The sequence below is a fragment of the Malaclemys terrapin genome, chromosome 6, assembly GCF_027887155.1.
Source record: "Malaclemys terrapin pileata isolate rMalTer1 chromosome 6, rMalTer1.hap1, whole genome shotgun sequence".
NCBI lineage: Eukaryota > Metazoa > Chordata > Testudines > Emydidae > Malaclemys > Malaclemys terrapin.
The window spans coordinates 29,886,679-29,914,045 of record NC_071510.1 but is presented as its reverse complement, the minus strand read 5'-3'; the positions used below and the strand labels follow the sequence as shown (position 1 = coordinate 29,914,045).

The 27,367-nt window shown below is 43.0% G+C and overlaps 1 protein-coding gene across 1 annotated transcript in view; it reads right to left on the bottom strand.

Annotated features, from left to right (window-relative positions):
• The window catches only part of SH3GL2 (SH3 domain containing GRB2 like 2, endophilin A1), a 155,369-nt gene extending 129,733 nt beyond the window's left edge, over nt 1–25,636 (bottom strand). Inside the window, exon 1 of the mRNA XM_054033096.1 lies at nt 25,309–25,636. Coding sequence (XP_053889071.1) covers nt 25,309–25,353 — 45 coding nt within the window. The 5' untranslated portion in view covers nt 25,354–25,636. The remainder of the gene's footprint in view (nt 1–25,308) is intronic.
• Nucleotides 25,637–27,367: the final 1,731 nt, after the last annotated feature.

The following is a 27,367-nucleotide window of genomic DNA, read 5'->3' as shown; positions in this document are numbered from 1 at the left end:
ACATAATAACTGCGCTGCTGCAAGACAATATGGAGTAACAGAAAAGATGGTTCGGGACTGGAAAGCAAATGAAAAAGCATTAAAGAGTATGCCAAGGGGTAAGTGTGCATTAAGAAGAGGCACTCCACATTGGCCAGAACTCGAAAAACATGTAGCAGACATGGTGAATGAGCATCGCCAAAACGGTTATGTAGTGACACGAAATAAAATACATTTGTTTGCACTTCAGTGGGCCAAATCTAACCCAGATCACAGCAACAGATTTAAGGCCACTGTATCCTGGTGTACTAGATTCATGGGAAGGCATAATATGGTACTGAGGCAAAAGATGAAAATTGCCCCAAAATTACCTGCAGATCTTGATAGCAAAGTAAATAGTTTCCATCGATACGTAATACAACAGCGCACTAAACATGGCTATGCGTTAAGTAGTATTGGAAATATGGATGAAACTCCAATGAATTTTGATATGGTTGGAAATAAAACTGTCCATCAAAAAGGTGAAAAAACAATTTTAATTAAAACAACAGGACATGAGAAGTCCAGTTTTACAGTGGTACTAGGATGCACAGCTGATGGCGCCAAACTGAGACCAATGATTATTTTTAAAAGAAAAACAATGCCGAAATTCAAGTTCCCTGTTGGTTGTTTTGTACATGTGAATGAAAAAGGCTGGATGGATGAAGAAGGGGTAAAGCTATGGCTTGATAATGTATGGAGCAGGCGACCAGGTGGACTTATTCAAAAATGTAGTCTACTGGTGTGGGATATGTTCAGGGCTCATTTAACTCCCAGCACCAAGCAAATACTTGCAAGACTAAACACAGATGCGGCAGTTATTCCTGCAGGATTGACATCGTTGGTACAGCCACTGGATGTGTGCCTAAACAAGCCATTTAAAGATCGCATTCAAGAACAGTGGAATGAATGGATGGTTAGCGGCGAAAAGTCATTCACAAAAGGAGGAAACATCCGTGCTCCACAGTTGGATGTTTTGTGCAAGTTTGTCATAAAAGCCTGGAATGATATTGATGCGGAAACAGTAATCAAGTCTTTCAAGAAGTGTGGCATATCAAATTCATTAGATGGTATGGGGGACGACTACTTGTGGCAAGATGAAGAGGAAGCCGAAGCTGAGACCACACCATCTGATACGGAATTCTATCCATACGATGACTGCCTTACAAATGTATCACAAGATGTCATTGATGTACTTATGATATCAGATGACGAACAGGAGGATTTTGAAGGCTTTTAAAGGGAAACTGTCACGCCAGCAAAACCTGTAAAAATACCGTAGCTTGCAGTTATGATGGGCGTTGCTAACTCGCCAGGGACTTGCCCGGCACTTGCTCTCTCTCTCTTGTTTGTTATCTTCCTCCTATCATCATCAGTTCCAGTTTGGTTGACCGCTTAGAAAACAAACAGCATGGCAGCTCCCATGGGTTTATTGTCTTATCCTTCCTTTCAGCTTTAGAGTGAATTAGGAAAAGTTTAATCCACTTGCACTGTTTTATGTTTACATGTTTGATGACAAACAGCCTTATGTTTATAAGTGACAGTTTTCCTGCTAAGTACCTGCATGTCATAAGCATTTGAATTAAAATTACCATATTGAAATCAAATCTGATGTTTTTTTAATTTTTTTTGGTGTGCGTTGGAAGAGGGGTAGTCTTATACGGCGAGTATATCCCAAACTCTATATTTTAACTGGAAAAGTTGGGGGTCGTCTTATACGCCCAGTCGTCTTATACGCCGGAAAATACGGTATGTCAGTGCAGGGAGGGAGTAGTAGCTGGAACATGGTGTGCTCCAGCTATCCACCGTTGGTAGATGGTCCCAAAGGAGCTGTAGCCTGCTGGCATAAGAATAGCTGTCAGGCTGGGGTAGAGAATCAGGAGCTGGTTGTTGATGCTCAGCTTCTCCACTTTCCCCCTTTCCTGGACTGCCAAGTCATGGAGAGGAGCTATCCTTTGTGAGGTGCTCCCCTGAAAGCAGGAGGAACCAGTTGAGCTCCTATCCTGCTTTCACTGAGACTCACAGGGAACATAACAGCCATACTGGGTCAGACTAAAGGTCCATCTAGCCTAGTATCCTGTCTTCCGACGGTGGCCAATGCCAGCTGCCCCAGAGGGAATGAACAGAACAGGTAATCATCAAGTGATCCATCCCCTGTCACCCACTCACAGCTTCTGGCAAACAGAGGCTAGGGACACCATCCCTGCCCATCCTGGCTAATAGCCATTTGTGGACCTATCCTCCATGAACTTCATCTAGTTCTTTTTTGAAGAGAGCAATGGGGCTGCCAGAGATACTGTCCTCCCTCCCCTGCAGGGCAGCAGACAGCCAAGAGGGAAGCTGCTGAACCTACTGGAATAAGGTGATCCCAGCTCACTTCCTAGAGCTGCAGGGTAAGTGGCAAGGATATCTCCTACCTCCTCCCTGTAGCAAAGGGATTGATTCAAACACTTCACTTTAAAAATTGCAGACATGGCTCAGGGAGCATGTTTTCAATTCAGAATCAAATAGACATTTTCTTCTCAACACAGTCACCTTCGAGGGCCACACTTCTGAGCCTTGATAGCCTCAGAATGGCCACCTCTGCTGAAGTGTTCTTTGCTTGATTAATACAGAGATGCTTCTACAGTTGTCTACCCTGCTATGGCTACGTCCACATGGTGGCACAACAGGGAGAGAAGAGAAAGCACTATAGTGGAGCCGTGACTCCACTACATTCTTGAGCACACGAGGAAGGCTCCTTAATTGTGCTGAGAATCACCTCAAAAGGGGGAAGGCAGGGCCCATAGGCCCAGCCCAGCCAGAGCTGCTGCTTCAGCATGTGCTCCCAGAAGCTCAAGGACTCAGACAGAATTTGTCCTGTAGCTTCCCTTATAGTGGAGCCCTCTCCATCACAGGACTGTACCTTTAAAGCACACTAGCCTTCATCATCTAATGAAGATATGTTACTTCTCTCCTAGCTGCCAAATGTGTATTCCCATGTTTAATTTAACTGTGAGGAAGTGAATAAATAATTTCCCAGAAACACTATTCCCAGTGACAATTTTTGATAGAGATTTGAAGAACTATTTGGAGGACTCTGCAGAAAATGAATTTATGCAAGTTTGTAAAATGCATGAGAAATTTCATTTGACACATGTGCAATAAATCTCCAAAAAGCAAATGAGAAAGATATAGAATTAAAATAGTCCACTTTATTGCAGCTTCATTAAATTTTCAAGCCTCTCTTGCTCTGATACTCTCAACAAGAAAGAAACCTCCACAGACTGAGAATGAAAGAGATAGCAGCACAACTCACCATGTCTCAAGAGCCTTCTGAGTCTGCTTTGGAAACAGTTTGCTTTTTATACAAGTTGCTGCCAATCTCACTTGCCACTTGATTTAAATGTACAACTATGGGACTGCTTCTGATCTCAAGAATACTAGCACCAGGTATAACTCCACTGAAGCCCATAGAGTTACATCAGTGTAAGTGAAAGGAGATCATGTCCTTTGTTTGGTTATTTTCTCCTTTGACCCCTCTAGTCAAATTCTCTCTCCTGCACCCTGCCAAATATTTTCAGAGTAGAAAGCCAATTAACAATAAATGAGAATGTAGAATAAGTCATTTATTCAGTATTGGTATTTCAGTAGTGCACAGGGATCCCAATAGTCAACCAGACCCCATTGTGCTACGTGCTCTACAAACACAGAAGTGACTGTCCCTGCCCCAAAGAGCTCACACGTGCTTTAAACCAAGGTAGTTAAAAGTGTTACTGGTGCATGTGTGGCATTAAGAAGGTCCCCTCAGTACTGGGTGGCTGGAGACTGAATTGTTCAGATACAAAGTCGAATGGCAAGTTCCACTACTGGGCAGAAGGCTAGCACAAGTCTGCCCAACAAACCTGTGTTGGGATGCTGATTAAATGTTTTTTTTTTAATAATTACACAATAGTGTCTAAAGAAGTGAAATAAAGCAATTCCTTCCTCCTCCTCTGTTTTTCATGGTGATTCAGGGAGGTGGGTCTAGTTTCCTTGAGACAATGTTTGGAACAGATGGGTCAGAGTCTGAGGAAGACAACAAGATCTCCCCTTCCGCATCATTTTAGGCTCACCTGTTCCCTACAGCTATCCCCTCTTGCCTTCACTACAAGGCATTTTTACCCATAAAGCATGGAAGTTCCATGCTGACTCTTGAAACCATGTGTTGGGTGTTACTTAGACTGTAAGCTCTTTGGCACAAGAATAATCTTTTTGTTCTGTGTTTTTACAACCACTTGCCTAGCACATCGGAGTCCTGGTCCATGAGCAGGGCTCCCAGATATTATGGTAATACAAATAACCAATGATAAATGGCAGGAAATGCTACATGGTGGCTTCCTATTGGTGCATGTGATCCCCATGAATGGTAATGGGAGCTCTTCACACTCAGAGGATGATTTTATTTCAGGCTCCACCTGATGAGGACATGTCTAGTCATTTTCATTCCAAGTAATTTAATATAATCCCTCAGGTGCCAACTCTACAGTTAAATTAGAAAAGAGAATGAGCACTAAGAACTCTGATTTATAGCAGTGCAGCCCAATTCCATTTCAAATTTTCACGGGTTATCACTAGGCCATAAAAATTCATCCATTTTGACACTTGATACTCCAGATCTTTGTCAAGGCATTTTGTTGTTAAAAGCACAAATAAAGAAAAAAGTCTATTCAGCCCTTAAGTTAAAACAGTAAAACAAAACCTTTACCATCAGGTCCAGGGGGTTGGGGTTTAAAAAAATAAAAACAAAAAAACCCACACAAAAACACACACACACAAATGCCCATTTAAAGTTCACATGGAAACAGGCATCTAGCTTTGAGTGATGAGGATGGGTTTTTAGTCTGCAGTGTGCAGTCTACAGTGGGGATGGAGGAAGGTGACATCGCTGCAGAAAAAAGTTAGATGGAAAATTCTCTACTGCAGAAGTGCCTATGCTTGCACATTCCTTCGGCATTTAAGCCATCTATGACCTTAACAGCATCCCAATGCAAGAGTTCACTAAGATCTAGTAGTAAGTTTCAGCTGGCCTGAACAATTCAATGTACCCCAACTCACTATGTCATAACATGTATCTGGAACACAAAAGAATGGCCATATTGGGTCAGACCAACGGTCCATCTAAGCCAGTCTCTTGTCTTGTGACAGTGACTGGTGCCAGATGCTTCAGGAAGAATGAACAGAATGGTCTAGCCCCTGTCATCCACTCTCGCTTCTGGAAGAGGTTTTCGGGAAACCCAGAGCACGGGGTTGCATCCCTGACCATCTTGACTAATAACCATTGATCAAGCTATCTAATTCCATTTTGAACCCAATTACAATTTTAGCCTTCACAACATCCTTGGGCAACAAGTTCCACAGGTTGATTGTGCAAAGACATACCTCCTATTAATTTCTTCTGGTGAGTCTGGGTTCTTGTGCTATGTGAAAGGATAAACAACACTTAATCACTTTCTCCACACTTTTCATGATTTTATAGACTACCGCCCCCAGCTCTTTTTGAAGATAAACAGTCAGTCTTTTTAATCTCTCTTCTTATGAAAGTTTTTCCATAACCCTAATAATCTGTGTGGCCCCTCCATACTTTTTCCAATTCTAATACATCTTTTTTGAGATGGGGTGACCAGCACTGCATGCAGCATTCAAGGTGTGGGCATACCATTGACTTATATAGCGGCATTATATATATGCCTTATAATATTTTCTGTTTTATTTATCCCTTTTGTAACCATTTCTACCATCTGTTCGCTTTTTTGACTGCTGCAGCATGTTGAGCAGATGTTTTCTGACAACTACCCACAATGACTCCAATAGCTAATTTAGATGCCATCATTTTGTATGTACAATTGGGATTATGTTTTCCATTGTGTCATGCAAGATATCAATAAAAGCTAACATATTGATCATTAATATTATTGTGTGGTGTGTGTACAGAAAACAAATTCAAGATTACCAGTGTATTGGGAATTATGTTTTCAAAGGGTGTCTGCCAGGCAGGGCTAAAATTACACCACCCTAGATGAAGGAATGTGGGTCTGCCACCTGGAATGTTTCTCAATATACCTTGGAAATACAATAGGAATGCAATCTACAGAGAAGGTAAACAGGACCATCAAGCCAACAAGATGAGGAGATAATCACTCAGCATCATGGCAGAGGAAGGAGATTGCTAAAATGCAAATTGATCTGTTTCTGGCAAACACCAGCAGGGGAAGAAATCTCCTTTCATAATCAAAGCTTCCTCACAGCTTGAATGAACTTTATTTTGAGGGGTAACCTTCAGAAGGATCTATTTCAAAGGTTGACTGGCCTATGAAAAGAAAGGGGCAAAGAACCCCAGCTACCTTTCACCTAAGACCACAAAGTAACCAAGCACTATAGACTTTGTGGGAGATCCTGACAAGATGGAGGTAGAGGTTGGGGACAGGGGAAGGGACAGCCATCTTACTGAAAGGTAGACTGGCAAGGATACTACCTTGGACAAACCCTGTAGTTTGTTTTGTTAAGCCTTAGCCTCTAACCAGTGTTTTTCCACTGAATTTGCTTGTTGCCATTTCTAACACTATTCTTTGTATTTGAGCTCACTTAAAATCCTATTTCCTTTTGCTAAATAAATTTGTTTTACTTGTAATCTAAACCAATCCAGGGTGATGTCTGATTTAAAGTGAATGTTAACTCTAGTTAATGTAGCGTGCTACTGGATATAGTATCTTTAAAGAAACTAGAGATGAATCTCTCAGTGCTCCAGGAGAGGGCTGGACATTGAAGAGCATGTAGTTTGGGAAAGTGTGGGACTGGAGTGTGTTGGGGTTATCTTGCCAGGTGTAACCAAGACAGGCGGAGGCTTAACACAGACTCATTGCTTGTTCGTCTGCTGGCTAGAAGTATCCCATCAAGAAAGCTCCAGCAGCAGAGAATTTTGAGGCATCCAGGGTTACAGGGCAAGCAATGATGGAATCCCTCACTGGTCTGGATTGCACCGTAGAATGTGACACCATCCTCTCCCCCGCACACCCTGTCTAGTTACAATGATGAAACCAGATGCTTTGCTAGCAAAAGTGGGTGCAAGCCCATTGCCTGCAATAGAGTCACACCCTGCAATAGAGTCACACCCACTTGTGACTGCAATGGATTTGACTTGCATGTAGTCGTATGGTTCTCAGTACTTTCATAGAAAGTGAAGCAAATCCCCTCTGGAGCCCCAGAACAACACAGTAACAGTTTTTGAAACACACACTCATTTTTAGAAAGTCAAGAACACTAAAGATAATAAACACTCATCCACTTCAATAGGCACAAGACCAGGTCTTAAAATGCCATTTGTATGCCAGCTATAGCATAACTAAAGGAATGCAGGTTCAGCTTGGTAAAGGGCTTTAAGAAAACAAACTAGTGGTGACATCTAAGGCATTGTTAACATGAGAAAGTTTTACCAGTTATATTGAATATACTTTTTCCATCCTAAGAGTGGCTTCCCAAGCAATATAAATTAAAAAAAAAAAAGCCTCTCTTACACCAGAATAAAAACTATAGCAGTACAACTGTAGTGGTTTAACATCAGACCTTAGGCCCTGGTCTACACTGGGAGGGAGGCGGGGGGGGAGGGGGAATCGATCTAAGTTACGCTACTTCCGCTACGTTATTCACGTAGCTGAAGTTGACGTACTTAGATCGACTTACCTTGGTGTCTTCACCATGGTGAGTTGACTGCTGCTGCTTCCCCGTAGACTCTGCCTGCACCTTTCATGGAGCTGGAGTACAGGAGTTGACAGGAGAGTGCTTGGGGGTCGATTTATCGCGTCTAGACTAGATACGTCGATCCCCACTGGATCGATCGCTGCCCGCCGATTTGGCGGGTAGTGAAGACATACCCTAGGTTATGATGGTGTAACTTTTCCATATAGACAAGTCCTAAGTGACTGACCTGAAGAATCAAAGCTATTTTTGACACATATATTTTATTAATTGCTTATTGGTGTTTGGTGCCTCCAGATTGGTTTAGGAGTGAAGAGAATTTTGACTGTAAACGGGTTCTACTCACCACAGATGCACCTCTTTATGAGTGAGTCTGAAAATTAGCTCTCACCCCATCTAGAACCTCCTTCTGTTGGTTGCTCATGCAGTAGCCCCTTTCTCTCCATGACTCGGGATGCCCCTCCTTCATGACTCTGCCCACTAACCGGGTCACTGTGTAGTCCCCACCACTTCAGAGGTAACAATCCCGCCAGACAAACTCTCTGTACACAGACTCAAACAATCTTCCATTCCAAGTTTAGGTCCAGTGCCACTTTCCCAATGCCTGGTAGGAGAACCTGAACCCACCTGCTATTCTGGGTTCTAGCCCAGGAACCCTAAAACTACATCTGCTCAGCCTCAGACCCTGCTTCTGTTTCCCTGAGCTCCTTCCTAAACCCACTGTCTAGGTCCTTGCCTGACTCTGGGATTATCAGGGGTGATTTTTCTGCTCCCCATGGCTACTTCACCTCTCTAGGCCTCTTGTAAGGCTATCTAGTCCAGGGAAAGAACCTAGGGCTTATTCTTCCCCTTGATCACCTGCTAGTCCCTGGCAACTCCCTTTCCTTCTAGGATGCAACTACAGACCTCCTCCATTTTACAACTTCTTCTTGCTCACACTTTCTGTTTTATAATCCTAACCCAACACTTCTCCCAGCAGGGCTTCAGCTGTAATTAGGCTTTATCACAGCTGGCTTCCCTCCAGGTGCAGTATATAAGGTTAATTGTACCCTTTCTGGCCTATATTAACCTGCTCAGGGCTTATGCAGGAGGGATACTCTGTCACATTAGCCAACACCCAGAGAAATATGAATTATATTACAAGGGCTAGAAAAGCAATACTTTAGTAACATTAAGTCATAAGTCTGGATGTATCAGATAATCAAAAGGATCAGGTCCTGCTCAGTAAAGGTTATAAAAGAAGAGCATGTGAAGAACAATTCCGGGGGGGGAATTCCTTTCAGGGAAAAATCCTTGGAGGAATATTTTATTTTAACTCTGTTGGCATATGTGTTTGCTTTCATGTGTCAAATATATATTTTTTCAGGAGTAGGAGCAAGCAAGTCATGTCTGGCACCTGAGTCTTTTTTAATATAGTGATTAGCTGGGGTGTCCCCTGGTTCCTATAATATACACATAGTAGCGCTCAATAGTGTACAAAAGTAAGGCAAAGCATTACTGGAATGAAGTATAGCAAAGTGCTAAGCTAAACAACTTTTTAATTTAAAGCTGGTAACAATGACTGGAATTTAAACAATCCTATTACAGACTAAAATCAAAAAGGGGCAGAAGAGGGTGAAAACATTTTAACAGTGTCTGGTGTAAATAGCTTTTTTGACATCAGAGAAGAAAAGGGAATAAAGGAAGCAATTCACTCTATTTTAAAACATCTGCTCATAAAGCACTCAGCATAATAGCTTAATTTCAGAGTGCTTACAAATTCAAGAAAATTGTGAAAGAGAAAATAAAAACCCAATGGAAGTTACCCCCATCAAATGATGGCTGTTCGGTGACCAGTGAAACTGGCGGTCTCTGTCCGTTTCTTAGTGAGTAGAAATCCACATCGCAAACCCATCAACTAATTATTACATGTTGGCAGCATTGTTAGCAGTACCAGCAGACAGGCCTTTCACGCTTATGAGTGGTTGCTCCAGGACAGGAAGAAGTTACCTAGACAAGTCAGTGTCGGAAAGGCTACATGGGCTACTTCCTCAGCTGTACCTTTTCCAAGGCCAAATAATGGCTGACCCTCATATGGATGCAATGGAGGGGGAAGTTGGGGAAGGCAGCTAAACCCTAACCTCCCTACCACCTGTGACACCCATATAAATCCAGGCACAAATGCAAGCCAGGAGCCTGGAGGGGCTCAACGGCAGCACCTTTCAAACAGCACAGAGGCAAACTGCATCCTCCCAGGTGTGAGGAAGAGGCAGGGGCATGGTCTTTATATCTCTCTGCACTGGCCAACCGAGTGGGATCAGTACATGTTGTGGAGACTATGCTGCAGCCTATAAAAGCATGTAGCAGCAGGTGCATTGTCCGTGTCCCACAGAGCTCCAGGTGGCATCTGGAACTCTTTCTGGGTGGGCCAGGTCTGCACTACACCAAAAGCAGTGCTGTGCTTTAAAGCCACAACTGAGGCCTCAGTGAAGAACACAAGAACAGCCAGGCTGCATCAGACCAATGGTCCATCTAGCCTAGTATCCTGTCTTCCGACAGTGGCCGTTGCCAGATGCTTGAGAGGGAATGAACAGAACAGGGAAATTATCGAGTGATCCATCCTCTTGTCGTCCATTCCCAGCTTCTGGCAGGATTCAGTTGCCTGGATAAGTGCTAAAGCCATTCCCATTTGTTTTAAGGAATACTAATCATATACATGAATATACAGCCCCTCCGGCCCCAACATTTCATAGTTTTACTCTAATAAGCCACAGCATGTTGATCTTAGCTCTGTGTGAATGCTGGCATCCACTGGAGATAGAGATCCTTTGATGAGAACCAATTAGTGCATAGTGGTAATACTATAGTAATATCCTTAGCTCCAGAGGACAGAGTACAAGGAGCTTGTCAGCCTGGTTAGACCAGCGACTTGTAAAAACGACCACCATTGGCCATCTATTTATCCAACTACTTATATGTCCCTCATCATGGGAGTATCAAACCACCATCCTAGTTGAAACCTAGAGGGTTTGCTGAAAATAGTGCAGGTAACTGGTATGTGTATCGCCATATCTTCTTCACCAGCAAAGATCTTCTGATATGACTCATCTCAGGAAGAAAGTACATAAAATCCTATTGCTGCTCAAATAAGGGTGAGTTCTCTTTAAAATATAATCTGATGGAAACTGATGGGAAAAATATAGTGAGTGAGAATTTCATTCTTTGGTTCAGAGTAATTCATTTTGCAGATTTCAGAGTAACAGCCGTGTTAGTCTGTATCCGCAAAAAGAAGAACAGGAGTACTTGTGGCACCTTAGAGACTAACAAATTTATTAGAGCATAAGCTTTCGTGGACTACAGCCCACTTCTTCGGATGCATCCGAAGAAGTGGGCTGTAGTCCACGAAAGCTTATGCTCTAATAAATTTGTTAGTCTCTAAGGTGCCACAAGTACTCCTGTTCTTCATTTTGCAGAGAAACTATATTAAAGTGCTTTCAGTTTTGTGGCATGTTGGATAGGTTTCTGAGACATCTGCCACAACATCAGGTTTTTTTAAAAAGCTACTATTTCTGTTCCAAGATTAAGTACAGGATTAGGTAAGCAATGTGAGGTTAAGTAATTCTGTTTGTGGCAAAGAGAGTGATAAAAATACTCGGTACTAGTGCAGTTTTCCTTCCTATGCTGGTCTCTGCACATTTAAGATGGGCCCAGCATCACCATTCTCCAATAGGAGGTGCAAGGTAAAGAGAAAATGATGAGCCATATTCACAGAAGATAGCACAGGGAGGTGTAAATTAAAGGCTTTTTGCTCTAGAAGGGTTCAGTAGGGGAAGCAGCTTTTATTCCTGTTGAGGGTTCCACAGGAGCTGCACTAGGAGAGGATAGCTAGGGGGCTGTGATGGATCATTGTTCTTCCTAGTCATTCTGGTCCCATCCCCTTTCTAGTCAACTGCAGCTACTTCAGGAGTCCACTGGACCCCTATGTCCTGTCAAACTGTTTTCCACTGCAACTGCCTCCTTCCTTGGTGGACTTTCCATGCTGGGGACCTCCGTCAGTAAGCTGTTGGGTTGTTGTTATTGATCTTCAAGATCCTTTTGCCTTCTTCCCCATAAAGGAGAAAGACCACTCCAGAACCTCTGTCATATTTCCATTTGGGAGCCTTGACAAGCTACAGTACCTTCCAGACGGTAACCTCTGCAAAGTCTCTGGATTGGTTAATGGTGCTTCAGCACTTTTTATGAATACTATTAACATACAAGTCTCAGGGATGGGAGGTGAGTTAAATCTCTCAAAGACACACTTGTGCACTACTGACCAGCAGCAGTCCTGCTTTATTTCATCTTGCTATGCAGTACTCTGGAAGGACCTGATGACAGATGAGATATAAAATAAGACTCTGACACAGGCTATATTTTGAACATTGCATCCTTTATTTTATGCCTGGATAGATAATGGGGAAAATTTGCAAAGGGGTGCCAATCAGGTCTTTGGCTCTGGGCATATAACTGGCAATTGCATGCACAAATTGGATAGACTGCTGCCTAGACACTACAGTGAGGAGTGCATTAGAAATGCCTAAGATAGACAGTTATCCTTTTTACACACACAGTGGCAATTTGTATAATCAGATTTGGAGGCAAGGTTACAAATTTGGCCCATATTGTTAAAAAAAAAAAACAGAAGACTTCCAAAATATCAAAGTAAAAAGCAACTTAGAGTAAGGTCAATTTTTCACCCTTTCATTTAAAAAAATCAATAAAACTACACAAGGAAATGATGGCAAATGGGAATACTGTACCCAGCACTCAAGCCAAAGTGGACAGAATGGGAGGAATTTCCCTGCCTCTGGTAGAACTCATCCTTTCCTCAGACATTGTTGAGCTGTTCCTGCCAGTGATGACTTTCATTCCTGGATCAAAATGATAATTCTGAGAGGCAATTTGTCTGGAATGGTGTTGAAGCATGAAGAGACATGACTCTTCAGCACATCTGGCCTGTAAATATCTTGCGATGCTGGCTACAACAGTGCCATGAGAACACCTGTTCTCAATATCAGGTGACATTGTGAACAAGAAGCAGGCAGGTTATCTCCTGCAAACGTAAACAAACTTGATTGTCTGAGCGATTGGCTGAACAAGAAGTAGGACTGAGTGGACTTGTAGGCTCTAAGGTTTTACATTGTTTTGTTTTTGTGCAGTTATTTTTGTAAATAATTCTACATTTGTAACTTCAACTTTCATGATAAAGTGATTGCACTACTGTACTTGTACAAGGTGAATTAAAAAATACTATTTCTTTTGATTTTTACAGTACAAATATTTGTAATAAAAATAAATATAAAGCGAGCACTGTACACTTTGTATTCTGTCTTGTAATTGAAATCAATATATTTGAAAATGTAGAAAACATCCAAAAATATTTAAATAAATTATATTCTATTATTGTTTAACAGTGCAATTAATTGCAGGATTAATCACGATTAATTTTTTTAATCTCACGATTAATTGCTATTAATTTTTTTAATCACTTAACAGCCCTAATTTTAAAAAATGATGACTTTGTTCATGCTTAAGGTGAAGTCAAGTGACATAACCATTCTGAAGAGTACAATGGACATGGGAACAATAAGACACAGATTCCATAATATAAATGCAGAGTCTGCAACTCTATTTAAAACTATTTCTTAACTTGATTATCCACCCCAAACTACCCAGCAGGGTTGTCCAGTGCAGATCTCAACAGCTCCAGTTGTTGTGAGTATGGTGTGAAGATCATGCCCCTTCTCTATAGCCTCAGGTCTCCCCAGGCTCCGCGCCTGGAAATCAGAGTCCCAACCCATATCTCTCCTGCACACTGAAGGCTGGAGAGATAAGATATGGGTGCAACAAACTACCATGTATTGACATGCCCAGGACCTACGCCCAAGCAGCTGACTTGTTTACAGACCTTCAACTGTACACTTGCTAACCCACCAACCACACTGGAACACACCAATGTTGTGACAATTGTAACCTAACCTCCCCAAAATAGACCTTCTGGGCACCAGTGGGAAGAAGAAAAAACTCACACAGCAGTTTAACCAGTTTTGCCATATGGAAAAAAATCCCACCCAGACCCCAGAACAGGAAATCAGCCTTGCCCCAGGCATCACCAGAGCCCCAGTAACTAGATTAAGAGTGACAACAACTGAACATTATAGTGAGGGGGTTGTCATGACCTTGTCTACAATGGGGCACTGTGTAAGCACAGGGCTCTGCCCACAGAGAACTATAGAGTTTAAGGCCAAAAGGCAATACCCGATCATCTAGTCTGACCTCCCATACATCCCAGGACACCAACACAACCCTCACACTAAACCTAATGCCCCCCACAATGGCAGGGAAATAATTAAGTGAGATATACCCAGATAACTTGGCAAGTGATATGGAACAGCTTCCAGGATCAGGGCCTTAATGTTCTCTCGGTGTCATTTTCATAGACTCATAAACTTTAAGGCCAGACAGGACCATCATGATCATCTAGTGTGACCTCATGTACATCGCAGGCCACAGAACCTCTCCCACCCACACACTCCTGTAAAAGGACCATAGCCTCTGGCTTAGTAACAGAAGTCCTCAAAAATTGATTTAAAGACTTAAAGTTTCAGAGAATGCATTGTTTACTCTAGTTCAAACCATCAAGGGACCCATGCCCTACATTGCAGAAGACGACGAAAATCCCCCAGAGTTTCTGTCAATCTGACCTGGGGGAAAATTCCTTCCAACCCCAAATATGGTGATCAGTTAGACCCTGAGCATGTGGGCAAGATCTACTGCCAGATAGTTGGGAAACAATTATCTGTACTAACTCGGAGCCCTCCCCATCTACTGTCTCATCTCTAGTTGTTGGAGATATTTGCTAATAGCAGTCGCAGATGGGCCATATGACATTGTAGGGAATCTCATCATACCATCCCCTCCATAAATTTATCAAGCTCAGTCTTCAAACAAGTTAGGTTTTTTGCCCATACTGCTCCCTGTGGAAGGCTGTTCCAGAACTTCACTCCTCTGATGGCTAGAAATTTTTGCCTAATTTCAATCCTAAATGTATTCATAGCCAGTTTATATCCATTTGTTCTTGTGCCAACATTGGCCCTTAACTTAAATAACTCTTCTTCCTCCCTGGTGTTCATCCCTCTGATGTATTTATAGAGAGCAATCATATCTCCCCTCTGCCTTCATTTTATTATGATAAACAAGTCAAGAGCTTTAAGTTTTCTCTCTTAAATTTCCCTTCTCCATTCCTTTGATTATCCAGATGAGATCTTACTTTGTGTGACAGTAATAACACTTCCCTATCTCTACTGGAAATACCTTGCCTGATGCATTTTCGGATTGCATTAGCCTTTTTCATGGTTTCACGACACTGTTGGCTCATAGTCGTCCTGTGATCAACCAATACAGCCAAACTAATACATCCCCACTTTATACCAAAAATTCTTGTTATTAGTCCATAAAAGCATGACCTTGCACTTCACACTATTAAATTTCATCCAATTTCTATTACTCCAGTTTTCAAGGTCATCCAAATCATCTTGTTATTAGGGCTGTTAATCGCAGTTAACTCACATGATTAACTCAAAAAATTAATTGTGATTAAAAATTTTAATTGCAATTAATCACACTTATAACAATAGAATACCAATTGAAATTTATTAAATATTTTTGGATGTTTTTCTACATTTTCAATATTGATTTCAATGACAACACAGAATACAAAATGCACAGGCTCACTTTATATTATTATTTTTGATTACAAATATATTCACTGTAAAAATGATAAATAAAAGAAATAGTATTTTTCAATTCACCTCATACAAGTACTGTAGTGCAATCTCTTTATCATGAACATGTAACTTACAAATGCAGATTTTATTTTATTTTTTTTGGTTAAATAACTGCACTTAAAAACAAAACAGTGTAAAACTTTAGTGCCTACAAGTCCACTCAGTACGACTTCTTATGCTGCCAATCGTTAAGACAAACAAGTTTGTTTACATTTAAGGGAGATGCTGCTGCCTGCTTCTTCTTTACAATGTCACCTGAAAGTGAGAACAGGCATTCGCATGGCGCTTTTGTAGCCAGCATTGCAAGATATTTACATGCCAGATATGCTAAACATTCGTATGCCCCTTCCATGCTTCGGCCACCATTCCAGAGGACATGCTTCCAGGCTGATGATGCTCGTTAAAAAAATAATGCATCCACTAAATTTGTGACTGTACTCCTTTGGGGGGAGAATTGTATGTCTCCTGCTCTGTTTTATGCACATTCTGCATATATTTAATGTTATAGCAGTCTCGGGTGATGACCCAGCACATGTTCGTTTTAAGAACACTTTCACAGCAGATTTGACAAAACGCAAAGAAGGTACCAATGTGAGATTTCTAAAAATGGCTACAGCACTCAACCCAAAGTTTAAGAATCTGAAATGCCATCCAAAATCTGAGAGGGACGAGATGTGGAGCATGCTTTTAGAAGTCTTAACAGAACAACACTCTGATGCGGAAACTACAGAACCCAAACCACCAAAAAAGAAAATCAACTTTCTGCTGGTGGCATCTGACTTAGATGATGAAAATGAACATGCATCGGTCCACCCTGCTTTGTATCATTATCGAACATAACTCGTCATCAGCATGGATGCATGTCCCCTGAAATGGTGGTTGAATCTTGAAAGGACATATGAATCTTTAGCGCATTGGGCCCATAAATATCTTGCAACACCAACTACAACAGTGCCACGCGAACGCCTGTTCTCACATTCAGGTGACATTGTAAGCAAGAAGCAGGCAGCATTATCTCCTGCAAATTGCAACCAACCTTGATTGTCTGGGTGACTGGCTGACCAAAATGTAGTACTGAGTGGACTTGTAGGCTCTAAAGTTTTACTGTTTTATTTTTGAATGCATTTTTGTACATAATTCTACCTTTGTAAGTTCAACTTTTATGATAAAGAAATTGCACTACGGTACCTGTATGAGGTGAATTGAAAAATACATTTTTTTTGTTTTTTACAGTCAAATATTTGTAATCAAAAATAAATATAAAGTGAGCTTTGTATTCTGTGTTGTAATTGAAATTAATATATTTGAAAATGTAGTAAACATCCAAAAATATTTAGAATAAATGGAATTCTATTGTTTAACAGAGCGCTTAACCATGATTAATTTTTTTAATTGCTTGACAGCACTACTTGTTATGATATTCTAGTCCTCCTCCATATTGGCAATAACTCCCAACTTTGTATCATCCACAAATTTCATTAGTACCCCAAAACTGAGGCACCCAAAATCACTTGTCAATTTTGAAAATGTAAGCCCTAGCTTTTAAGCTAATGCATATTAACAAATAGAGCTGTTCAATTATTTTCCACCTAAAGAATTTGGGGCTCAATCTTGACTTCCTTAACACAGACATTCCCACTTCTGTCAACGGGATGTGCCTGAATAAGAACTAAATCAGAACTGAGCAAAGATTTCGGCATGTAGCCCTTTGATATGGTCTGTCAGTTCCTATACAGGTATTCCAACCTTTACTCAGTATCTTCCTATCACAAAATACTTGGTCACAGTAAGTATAGCTCAAATTTTTCCACTTTATCCCATATAACAAATCACAGAAGGAAAAGACCTATTAGGTCACCTAATCTATCTCCAGTCAATGTGAGTTTGTTTCCAATTTTGTACATTTACTAGAGCTCTGTCCAGTCTAATTTTAGATGTTCTAAATGACAGTGCTTCTGGCACTTGCCTTAGGATGATAGTAGAAGATCCCACCGCGGTGTGATGTGAAGCATCACATTGCAAATGCCTTAATAGACCAAGGAAACTTGGTCAGAATTTTAGCATGTCAGGTATCATCAAGAAGCTTTTATTCAAGATGGCATGATTTGTTATAAGCAAAACAAAGTAACAGCCATATTGGAAAGAATACTACATTGTGCAGCTTCCAGTACAGGCTCACACAAGTTGTGGAAATATAAAAACTCTTTTGTAATTTTTTTGGGTGGAGGGGTACACAAGGAAAGAGGACAAGATACATACTAGTTCTGGGCAAGATGCAGCTCCCGTTGATTTCACTGGGAGTTGGATCAGGCCCTTTCCCCTTCATATCTTATATTATGTAATACTCAGGAGGCCGTATGGGTTATGAATGGAATCAAGAGAACCAGGTTCTAATCCTGGCTTTGCTATTGAGCCCCAGGGTGTCCTCAGACAAGTCATGGAGCCAACATTTTTAAACCTGGTTGCCCAAAATTAGGCTCCTAAATAAAAGCAGCTTGATTTTTAACAGTGCTGAGCACTCGCAGCTCCCCTTTGAGTCAATGGGATATTTGGATACTAGAATCTCATAGGATCAGGCCACTTTTATTGAGGACCCTGAATATGGATTTAGGCACCCACATTGAGAAATGTTGGTAACTAACTCTAACTCAGATCCCTCATCTGTAAAAGAGGGCTAACAATATAGTAAATCCCTTACCTACCCCACAGTGGTGTTTTGAGAATTATTCAGGTGTGCAAAGCACTTTGAATATGTGAAGGGTATAGCTTCGGTCCTTGGATTTCCTTTCCCCATCAGAAGAAACAATATTACGCTCTGACCTTGGCATCTCTTTTTTTATTTGGTCAGATGGGCCATGATCTAGCAAGCCTTGAAGTATGAGCTGAACTTTCATCAGAGTTCAATGGAACTACTCATGTGCTTAAGATTCAGCATATACTTAAGTATTTTGCTGGATCAGTGCCATGGAGCCGACTCTCTTCCAGAACACTCACTACATGCAGTACCTAACAACATTCATTATTTCAGTCTTTACACCCATCACTCCTAAGAACCCAATCTTGCAACTGGATCTGTGTAGACAGATCACTGAACCCACGCAGAATCCCTTTGAAGTCTACAGGGCTATGTGCAGCTTGAGTAGATGCAATTGCAGAATCAGAGCCTAATTTGTATGCCAACTGATTTTTATTATATACCCAGTGTTTTTTAGTTTAGATGGTTACCAAGCATTTTAACAGGGTGTTTTCTTAAGGAGAAACATTTTACTTACCATCCAACAGGCCTGCTTCATAACAAGTTACTGAGAGCTACAGGCAAAGTGGCAACATGTATGATACAGTCAAAGTGGAAGTATTTTTCTTCAAATGTTTTTTCAGTAATTACCATATTTTTTCACAAGAATACATATCCAAGTCTGCTTCAATGTCTACATTAAAAACAAACACATTTCTCTCTTAAAGGGACATTGCCGAGTTTAAAATAATAGGCCAAATCCCAGGCCTTATGGGGTAACGTGACTCCCTTCACTCTGTCCATTTAAGTGTCACTCATTTTCATTGACTCCCTTCAAACTCATCACTAGTGCCCAGGTGGGATGGAATGATGCACTCAGCTGCCAGTGTTTTTGTTAATTTTTTTCACTATGGAATTATTACTTTTCTAAAAACTCAGTCTTGATAGTGTGTTTGAGACACCAGATTTATTCCATACAATGCAGTACAGGCTACCATGGAAAGATAAAGCTGTGGTTACTTTAAAGCAACTCCATTTTTTACATGCTAGTAAGCCTACATCTAAATCAATGCCAGCCAAAAACCAAATTTACTCTAGTATTTCTTAAACTGACGCAGGGTGTCTATTCTCTCTTTGATATGAACATAATTCCCAATAACATTAATGAAGCTAGGCTTGTGCATCTAGGGGAGAACAGACCCTTTAGTGTGAACTGATGCAATGACATTTATTTGCCCATTATATATTCCTGGGGAAATATTTGAAGTAGTCTGTACAATTGCAGATTGTATTCACAGCAGATACATAGTAGCTTAAGTTACATTTTAGTGGTGTTACCTTTGTTCCTCAGGTGCTGTGTGAGCACAATACTAATGAATTTCATACTGAGCAGCCTAGATATTTTGTAATTCTGTATTAAATTCACTCAGAGGGCCTGACTCACCCTCATTTATATCATTGCTACTTTCAGTGGAAGGTCAGTAATGCGACGTTCAGTGGCCAGTTGACAACATTGGTATGTTAGCGAATTTGCACAAAGCACAAAAAACACCAACACTTAACAGGAGCGCCACATGAAGGTTGTGGTCTTTCAACCACCAGGTTTTGATTTATGTCAGAAAGACTGATGCAGGTTGCATCACATCAGGACATCTCATGGGAGATGTGGACAAACCCTCTTTAAATGAAAAAAAAGGCAAACACTTGTATGTGACTGTGGTTACCAGGCACAAACGATGGAGCACATCATATCTGAGTGTCCCCTTCGCTCTTTTGCCGAGGGTCTGAAGGACATTCATCAGTTCACTGCCGTGGCAATGTGCTGGCTATCAAATCTAGATATACATTTGTAATCATTGCTACCTACGCAAGCCATACAAAAGAAGACCCTTATTTATACAGGTATAAATCTTGAGTAACTCCTCTGACGTCTACAGAGTTACACTGCAGTAAAACTGTTGCTAGAAGAGAAACTGTTCCACAGAATGGAAAAAAAAAATTGCACTGCTCCTTGCTAGCAAGTGCTAAATTTGCCCCCACTTTTCATTGACTAACTATTGCTGCTCTTGATGCAATGGCTTCAATATATAGGGAATTTATTCCAATAAATACCTTATACACAGTGTGTAAAACTCTGTAGACTTTTTTTGTTTGTTTTCCATTTTACAAAGTAAAGTAGGAATGAAAAACAAAATGTTGAAATTGGATAAACACCGAAATTTAATTCATATGATTTTGAAATTATGGTCGGTACAATAAACTCCTTTGTATGGAAGAAAATGAAGTTAACATGATTTTTAGTAGTGCCAAAAAGCTTTATATTTTGTAACAGGGAAATATTAGTGTGCTTATAGTCAGGAATTGTGTATGTGTGTGTTTGAGAGAGATAGAGAGAGACACACACACAAAGGGGAATAATGTTATGAACGAGTATAATAGCTTCAGAGGTCGAAGTGTACAAAAACAATTAAATGCTGTTTGTTTCTCTGGCCTGAAGGACACAGTAAGCCTAGAAAATTGCTTTACAACTTAATGGTATACAAAAAGATTTTCAAGAATTGGGGGTCTATTAACAAATGAAATGTAATCTTGCTGGTAAATATCTCAAACATTTCATTTCTCAAGCAAAATTTGCACATTCAGACACTTGTATGTATTCTATACTATTTCCCACAATAGGACCTAGCTAAAATCTAGGAAATAAAATTATTTAGTCCATGCAACATACTGACCTATTTAGAAACTAATCCTGTGTTTTCAAGAGAAAAACTATTCAAGAAAAAACAGTGAAAAAGTGGAAAGTACAGGTATAAAAACAGAGTATGCGAGGACACAGCAAAATCAAAAGTTCCAAAGTTTTAAAACATTCCCTGTATGGTTTGGGAGTACACTGCAACAAAACAGGTCACTTGTGAGCTGGTATTCATCGAGTCCAAAGCCAGAAGGGACCATTGTGATCATTTAGTCTGAGCTCTTGTATAACAAAGGCTATAAAAATTCCCCAAAATAATTCCAGTTTGAACTAGAACAAATCTTTTAGAAAAACAACCAGTCTTGATTTACAAATGACCAGTGATGAAGAATCTGCCATTAAGCTACCATAGGAAGTAATACCTGCCAGGTAAATTCCCTACAAACTGTGAAAACCACTAAAAAGGTGTTTGTTCTTAGTTGATAGACTTCATTCATATAGCAAATATAGGTGCATATCCTGAAAACCCTAATGAATGGGACCTCTCATGTGAGTAGGGTTGGCAGGGATGGGCCCTTGATTTCTCAATCAGCAGCCTGGGTGAAAACAAGTAAATAAAGGGATCAATTCTGTGACTCTTACTCATTAGTAATTTTCACTCATGCCGGCATTTCATGGCATGAGTATGAATTAATTGTATAAATCAGGATTGGCCTCCAAAATCCCTAGGTGGTCTGTGGACAGGTTGCTAAATTTGGAATTAGACTGCTATTTTGGTTCCAGCTAGTTCAAACTCTTCCGACTTATAAATGGCAGTATTGCTGCTTAAAGGAATCCTCAGAATCAGTGATATAGTATGAGAATGTCATCTGAAGGATAGCACAGTATATGTGCACCCATGTAGCATGCTCCATCCAGAAATGCTTCTTATTTACTCCTACTGTTCATGAAAAGATTCTCTTTAGTGTACTATAAAAAGGAACCTGAGTAAATTTTGCCATTGCAAAGTTGGCTTCAACATACTCTCTCCTTAGATTTGGCTAATACTGCACTGGAATTTTTACTTTGGGTTTTACTTTGGAATTTTTACTTTACTAGATTTCACTGCAGTGATGTTGATTTTTTTGGCTTCTAATATGTATTGGAGGAAATAGAGGGAAAATAATGGTTGGTTGTCCCAGGAACTTAATTGTAACTGCTGTGCATCTGTCATTAACATGACAGGTTGATGTGAAGGATATTTAACAAACGATGCAGCTCAGTATGACATGAATGACAAGATGCAATGTTTTGCTCTACGCACAGCTGTCGATAAAGGTCCCAATATACACCATTATATTCATAACCAGAATTTGGGTGAGTGCTCTACTGGATGGAGTTAAGGAATTGTTGCAATAGATCAAAAAAGCAGGCACATTTTCCCTAGAAACCTAAAAGAGATGAGAAAAAGAAAAGGCATAGGTTCCCAGAAGGTTTTATGCCATACTGAATTTTGCAAGCCTACTTTTGGAGGCTATTTACAATGGCCTTATGCTGTTCCCTGAAGACACTCCACAGTGTGGATTAATATGTAACATCTGATATTTTTACCCATTTTATAGGTGAATTGAAGACAGAGTCAAATATTAATGTCAGTCACAGCAATGTAAAAGCAGAGTAACTTCATGACTTCAATGAAGCTATACTGGATTTCCACCACTGTAAATGAGATCAGACTATGACCACAGATTGCATTTTAAGTACTATTTTAAGTGAAACTTCCATCCTGATCTCTCTAAAATAACATAGAGCACCTCCAGCAGCTGTAGGCCTGTGACCTGATCAATCCCCCACCTCCATATTAAATCAGCCAAGGGTGAAACTCAGGCCTTGGCTACACTGGCGCTGTACAGCGCTGCAACTTGCTGCGCTCAGGGGTGTGAAAACACACACACACACACACACCCTGCGCGAGCGCAGCGCTGTAAAGCACCAGTGTAATCAGCCCCTGCAGCGCTGCATGCTCGCTCACAGCGCTGCAAGCTACTCCCCTCGGAGAGGTGCCGTGGCAGCGCTCTGAATTCCCAAGTGTAGCCAAGGCCTCAGGGAGTTCACCATTAAAATTGAAAAAAAAAAGGAATGTTTTGCTAGTGCTAAAGCAACCCCACCTCAGGAATGTCCCTAACGAGAGTTATAACCACCAAGGTTGTAAAGTAGAGACACCCAGATGCTGGGAAATTGGGACAGATACAGAAAGAGACTCAATAAATGATAAAATAAGCTCTAACCAGAGTTTTTATGCTGATCATCTGCATAAACAGAGAGGGTCACAACTAAGTTACAATGTAGGCATGAAAGATAACATGTAAAAACTTGGGCAGGAAGGAGGACACATAGGTGCTGGTGTGTAATTGGTTAAAATTTCTGTTATTTAGGAGTGTGGGATAATGTGATAGGTTTAGTAAATTTGAAGGATGTAGCTCATTTTACCTATATGATGTAAATGAAAAACAATGTTCTTTGGGAACCATTTCCGGACTGCAGTTCAACATCAAGCTACTGGAACTCTGACCCCTCTGCACGACCGTGACGTGCAGAGGCATCGCCGGGAACCCCCAGATGAGTGGATCCTGACGGGCCATCGGGCAAAACTTGTCTGTATATTGGGAGTGGTGAGCATAAGAGATTTGCTTGGTATATGTATTCTGTGTTTCTAATAAATAGATGTTTAGAGCACAGCTGTTTAAGGCTCTTTCACTGGGAAAACATTCTGCAGACCCGGAAAGCCCTGAGCCCAGAGGGAAATGGCGGGTATTTAAGTTCCCCAGGTTTCTTCCTGAGCCCCATGGGTAAGGATAGGTGCTTTGCACCCTGAGCCCTTGGAAGGGAAAGGGTGTGGGTGTCTAAATTGACTGGGTCACGCCTTGCCCCCTTGATAGGGCATAGGCAGGGTGCCCTAGATTTTTGCGGGTAACACAGCTGGTTCTCCTTACCATACCCCACATCACCAGCCAACATATTGGCTGTAATCTGAATATTACAGTTTATTGGTGATTTACAAAAACAATGAGAAGAAATCCAAATGAAACCCAGGCTTGTCGGACGCACCATGTTATAAGTCCCTATTCTAAGGCCAGATTTCTAAACCAGCGTGTATATGACATCTGAAATCCAACAAAATTAATTCTTAAATTAGTGTAAAGCCTATTTTGGGATTCAAAGATCAAGCAAGTGTGTCCTTAAATTAGTTTAACTGTAGATCAATCTGCCAGAGGTCTGAGTAGGGCTATGCAGCTAAGGAACAAGTGAAACCAACACAGATAATCCTTTGGGAGGGTAAAGGAGGGAGAGAGAGAAAGCTAACCATAGCAGTTCAGAACACTGTACAATATGATGGAGATTTCAGAGAGTGCTCCTAGTACAAGGTCACAGGAGGAGGAGGACTTTACATAATCTCACAGGCGGCCACACAACTTGGCGCAGTTTTCACCGATGAAATCATACCCCAAGCAGCCCAGGGAGCAGTTGTGGCAGATGCACCAAAGCGCATCCTGGGGGAGAAGGGAGGCAGAGCGGGGCCTCATGAAGTACAGTAATTCAATTGCTAAGCCGCTCTGCGGCGGGAGCGAGAAAGAGGAGCCTGCAGCGCAGGTCCCGGCAGCAGAGGCGGCTGCCATCCGAGCCTGGGCTCTACCTGCTAAATAATGCAGCTGGGGCTGCAAAGCAGGGCTGGAGTCAGGGATCCAGTGACCCCTGTGCGCGCGCCTCCTCCTTCCCCGGGGATGCGGTACCTGCTGCAGCGCCCGATCCACCGGCCCTGGGGGGGGGGGGACCAACCGCACAGCCCCCGCAGCCCCCTCCCCCCGTACTCCCCAATTCCTCGCAGCGCACTGGATACTGCAGATCAGCTGGGGGTGCAGGGGGGCGCACAAGTCAGGCGAGGGGTGTGTGTGGGGGGGGGGGTCTGACTCCTTCCCTCGGCAGCTGTCCGCTTTCAAAGCAATGACACCAGCCAGGATCCCCACAACTTCCCTGAGGCAAAGCAAGCCAAGGACCCCCCGCCCCATGATCACTGGGTCCGACCACCCCGGAGAGCTTCGCCCTCCAGGGATTGCCTCTGAGCACTGCATCACCCCCACCCCCAGCGCTCCACACCAGAGCTCCAGCTTCCAGGGTCCCCCGGTGTCCCCCACCCGTGTGGGGCTGTAGGAGCCCGCTCCCCCCCCCCCCCCCCCCCCAGCAGAGCCTCTCCCCTCCCCACTCTCCTCTGCTCCAACTTCCTTCCCCGCCCCGGCGGAGCGGGCCCCGGGGAGACACGAGACATTCCACCTCTTCCTACACTGGGCTCGCCAAGCCCGCTCCGGTACCTGGGTGGCTTTGTGGAACTGCTTCTTCAGCCCGGCCACAGACATGGTAGGATGCTGCAAGGAAGCGCTCCGGGCCCAGGAATGCTGCTGCTGCTGCTGCTAAGAAGATGGGAGCGACTCGAGGACCAGATGGCTGATTGCAGCTGAAAGGGGGATTTCGCTCGCTAGCTGCTCTCAGATCCTCTTTAACCCAGCGAACAGGTTATCAGATGCCAGTCTTTGGTGCAGAAACCCTGACGTCAAAGAGAGGGAATCCAGCCTCTTAAAGAGAAAGCTGTCATCCCAGTCCTCGTTTCCTTCTCCAATCCTCAAGCCCCGCTTCCCCGTTTGTTCTTCACAATATGACACGAGCAGCCCCTGATTTCTCTGCTGTAGAATTGTTTAAATTAGAGCATGGAATTAAAAATAAAAAACTAATCAAACAGACTGAGGTCTTTATTTATAATGCATGTATAGAGAGAGATTTCCAAATCCTGAGCCCCCTACTTTGGAGCTCTGCCCCCATGTCTGTGTGGCAGGGCTCAAGACCTCATTGGGTCAGTTCTTGCAGCACTTTTTCTATAACTGTTCATGTGCCGGAGGCAGAATTCAGATGTTGTTAGAATGAGGTCATACTTTTCAGACCCCTGAACTCCTAAGATGACAAATGAAAGTGACCTAATTTTCCTAGGGGCTCAGCATCTTTGGCCTCCACTCAGCACTCAAGTGAATAGGAGTAGCTCTGAAAATCTGGCCACTTTAGGACACAATCCCTCAAATGCTTATGTGAATGTTTAACTTTCTGCTCAGGTGCATAAAACTGAGTACGTGTGTAAGAGCTTGCAGGGTGGGGAAAGGCTGTAGTGCTTCCCTAGGAGAAGGGAGGCATGTTTGGGGACGGCTGCAGAGATGAGTTGACTAAAGTTCTCCAGGGAGGGGGGAATGAGAAGCGTGGCAAACCCAGAGGAATGGGGAAGGCTAGAAGGTATGGAAATGGCTCAGGGAATGGACCTTGGCTGCTGTGTAGAGGGTGGGTTCCCCTGGCAGCCACTGCGGGAGTGGCACCATGAGGCAGTGAAAGAGAAGCCTGCCTGAGACTGCTGGAGAGCAGGAACCTTGATGGACTCCCCCTGGAAAGGGAAACCACAACAATGACCTGGCCGGAGGACCGAAGCACAAAGAGCACAGTTGCGGCTCCTGAGAGTGAGAGAGAGGCTGCAGAAGACAAACTGATGGGGTGTAACCACTGGAAGTGGCAGTGGCCTTGACTGAGCTAATCCCCAGAATTGTCCAGCAGTGAGTAGAGCAACCATCACATATGGGTAATATTTAAGGAGCAATGCATCTATATTGAAAGTAGGCTTTATGGACTTGGGGTATGTCTACACTGGCAGAGTTACAGCGCCACTCAGAGCGCTGAAGGAAACTGCTGTTGTGTGTTCACACTGTCAGCTGCCTGCGCAATAGCATGTTCACACTTGCAGCGGCAGGGCCGGCCTTAGCAAGAGCGGGGCCCGATTCCTGGAGGCGGGGCTTGCCGGTGGCAAGCCCCGCCCCCAGGAATCGGGCCCCGCTCGGGCTGTGGTCGCGGGATTTGGGTCCGGGCCGGAGCCGCTGGGGCCGGCACCGCTCGGCTGGGGCCGGGGCCCCGGGGTCTGAGCCAGAGCCGCCGGGGCCGGGGGTGCTCGGCCAGGGCCATGGGGCCGTGCTGGGGGTGTTCGGCCGGAACTGGGGCCGCTGCCCCGGGGCCCGAGCCGGGCCAGAGCCAGAGCCACTCGGCCGGGGCCGGGCTGGCGCCCCAGGGCCCGAGCCGGGCCAGAGCCAGAGCCGCTTGGCTGGGGCCAGAGCCGGGGGTGCTCGGCCGGCGCCAGAGCCGGGCCAGCGCGCTCGGCCAGGGCCGGTGCCCCGTGGGCCCGTGCCGGGCTGGAGCCAGAGCCGCCGGGGCCGCTCGGCCAGGGCCAGACTGGGCCGCGCCGCACCTCCCAGGAGCCCTCCTCGCGCCCCCACCCAAGGCCCCCAGCTTACCTGTTGCTGCCGCCGCCTGTCCCTTTTCAGACTTCCCACGAACATCTGATTCGCG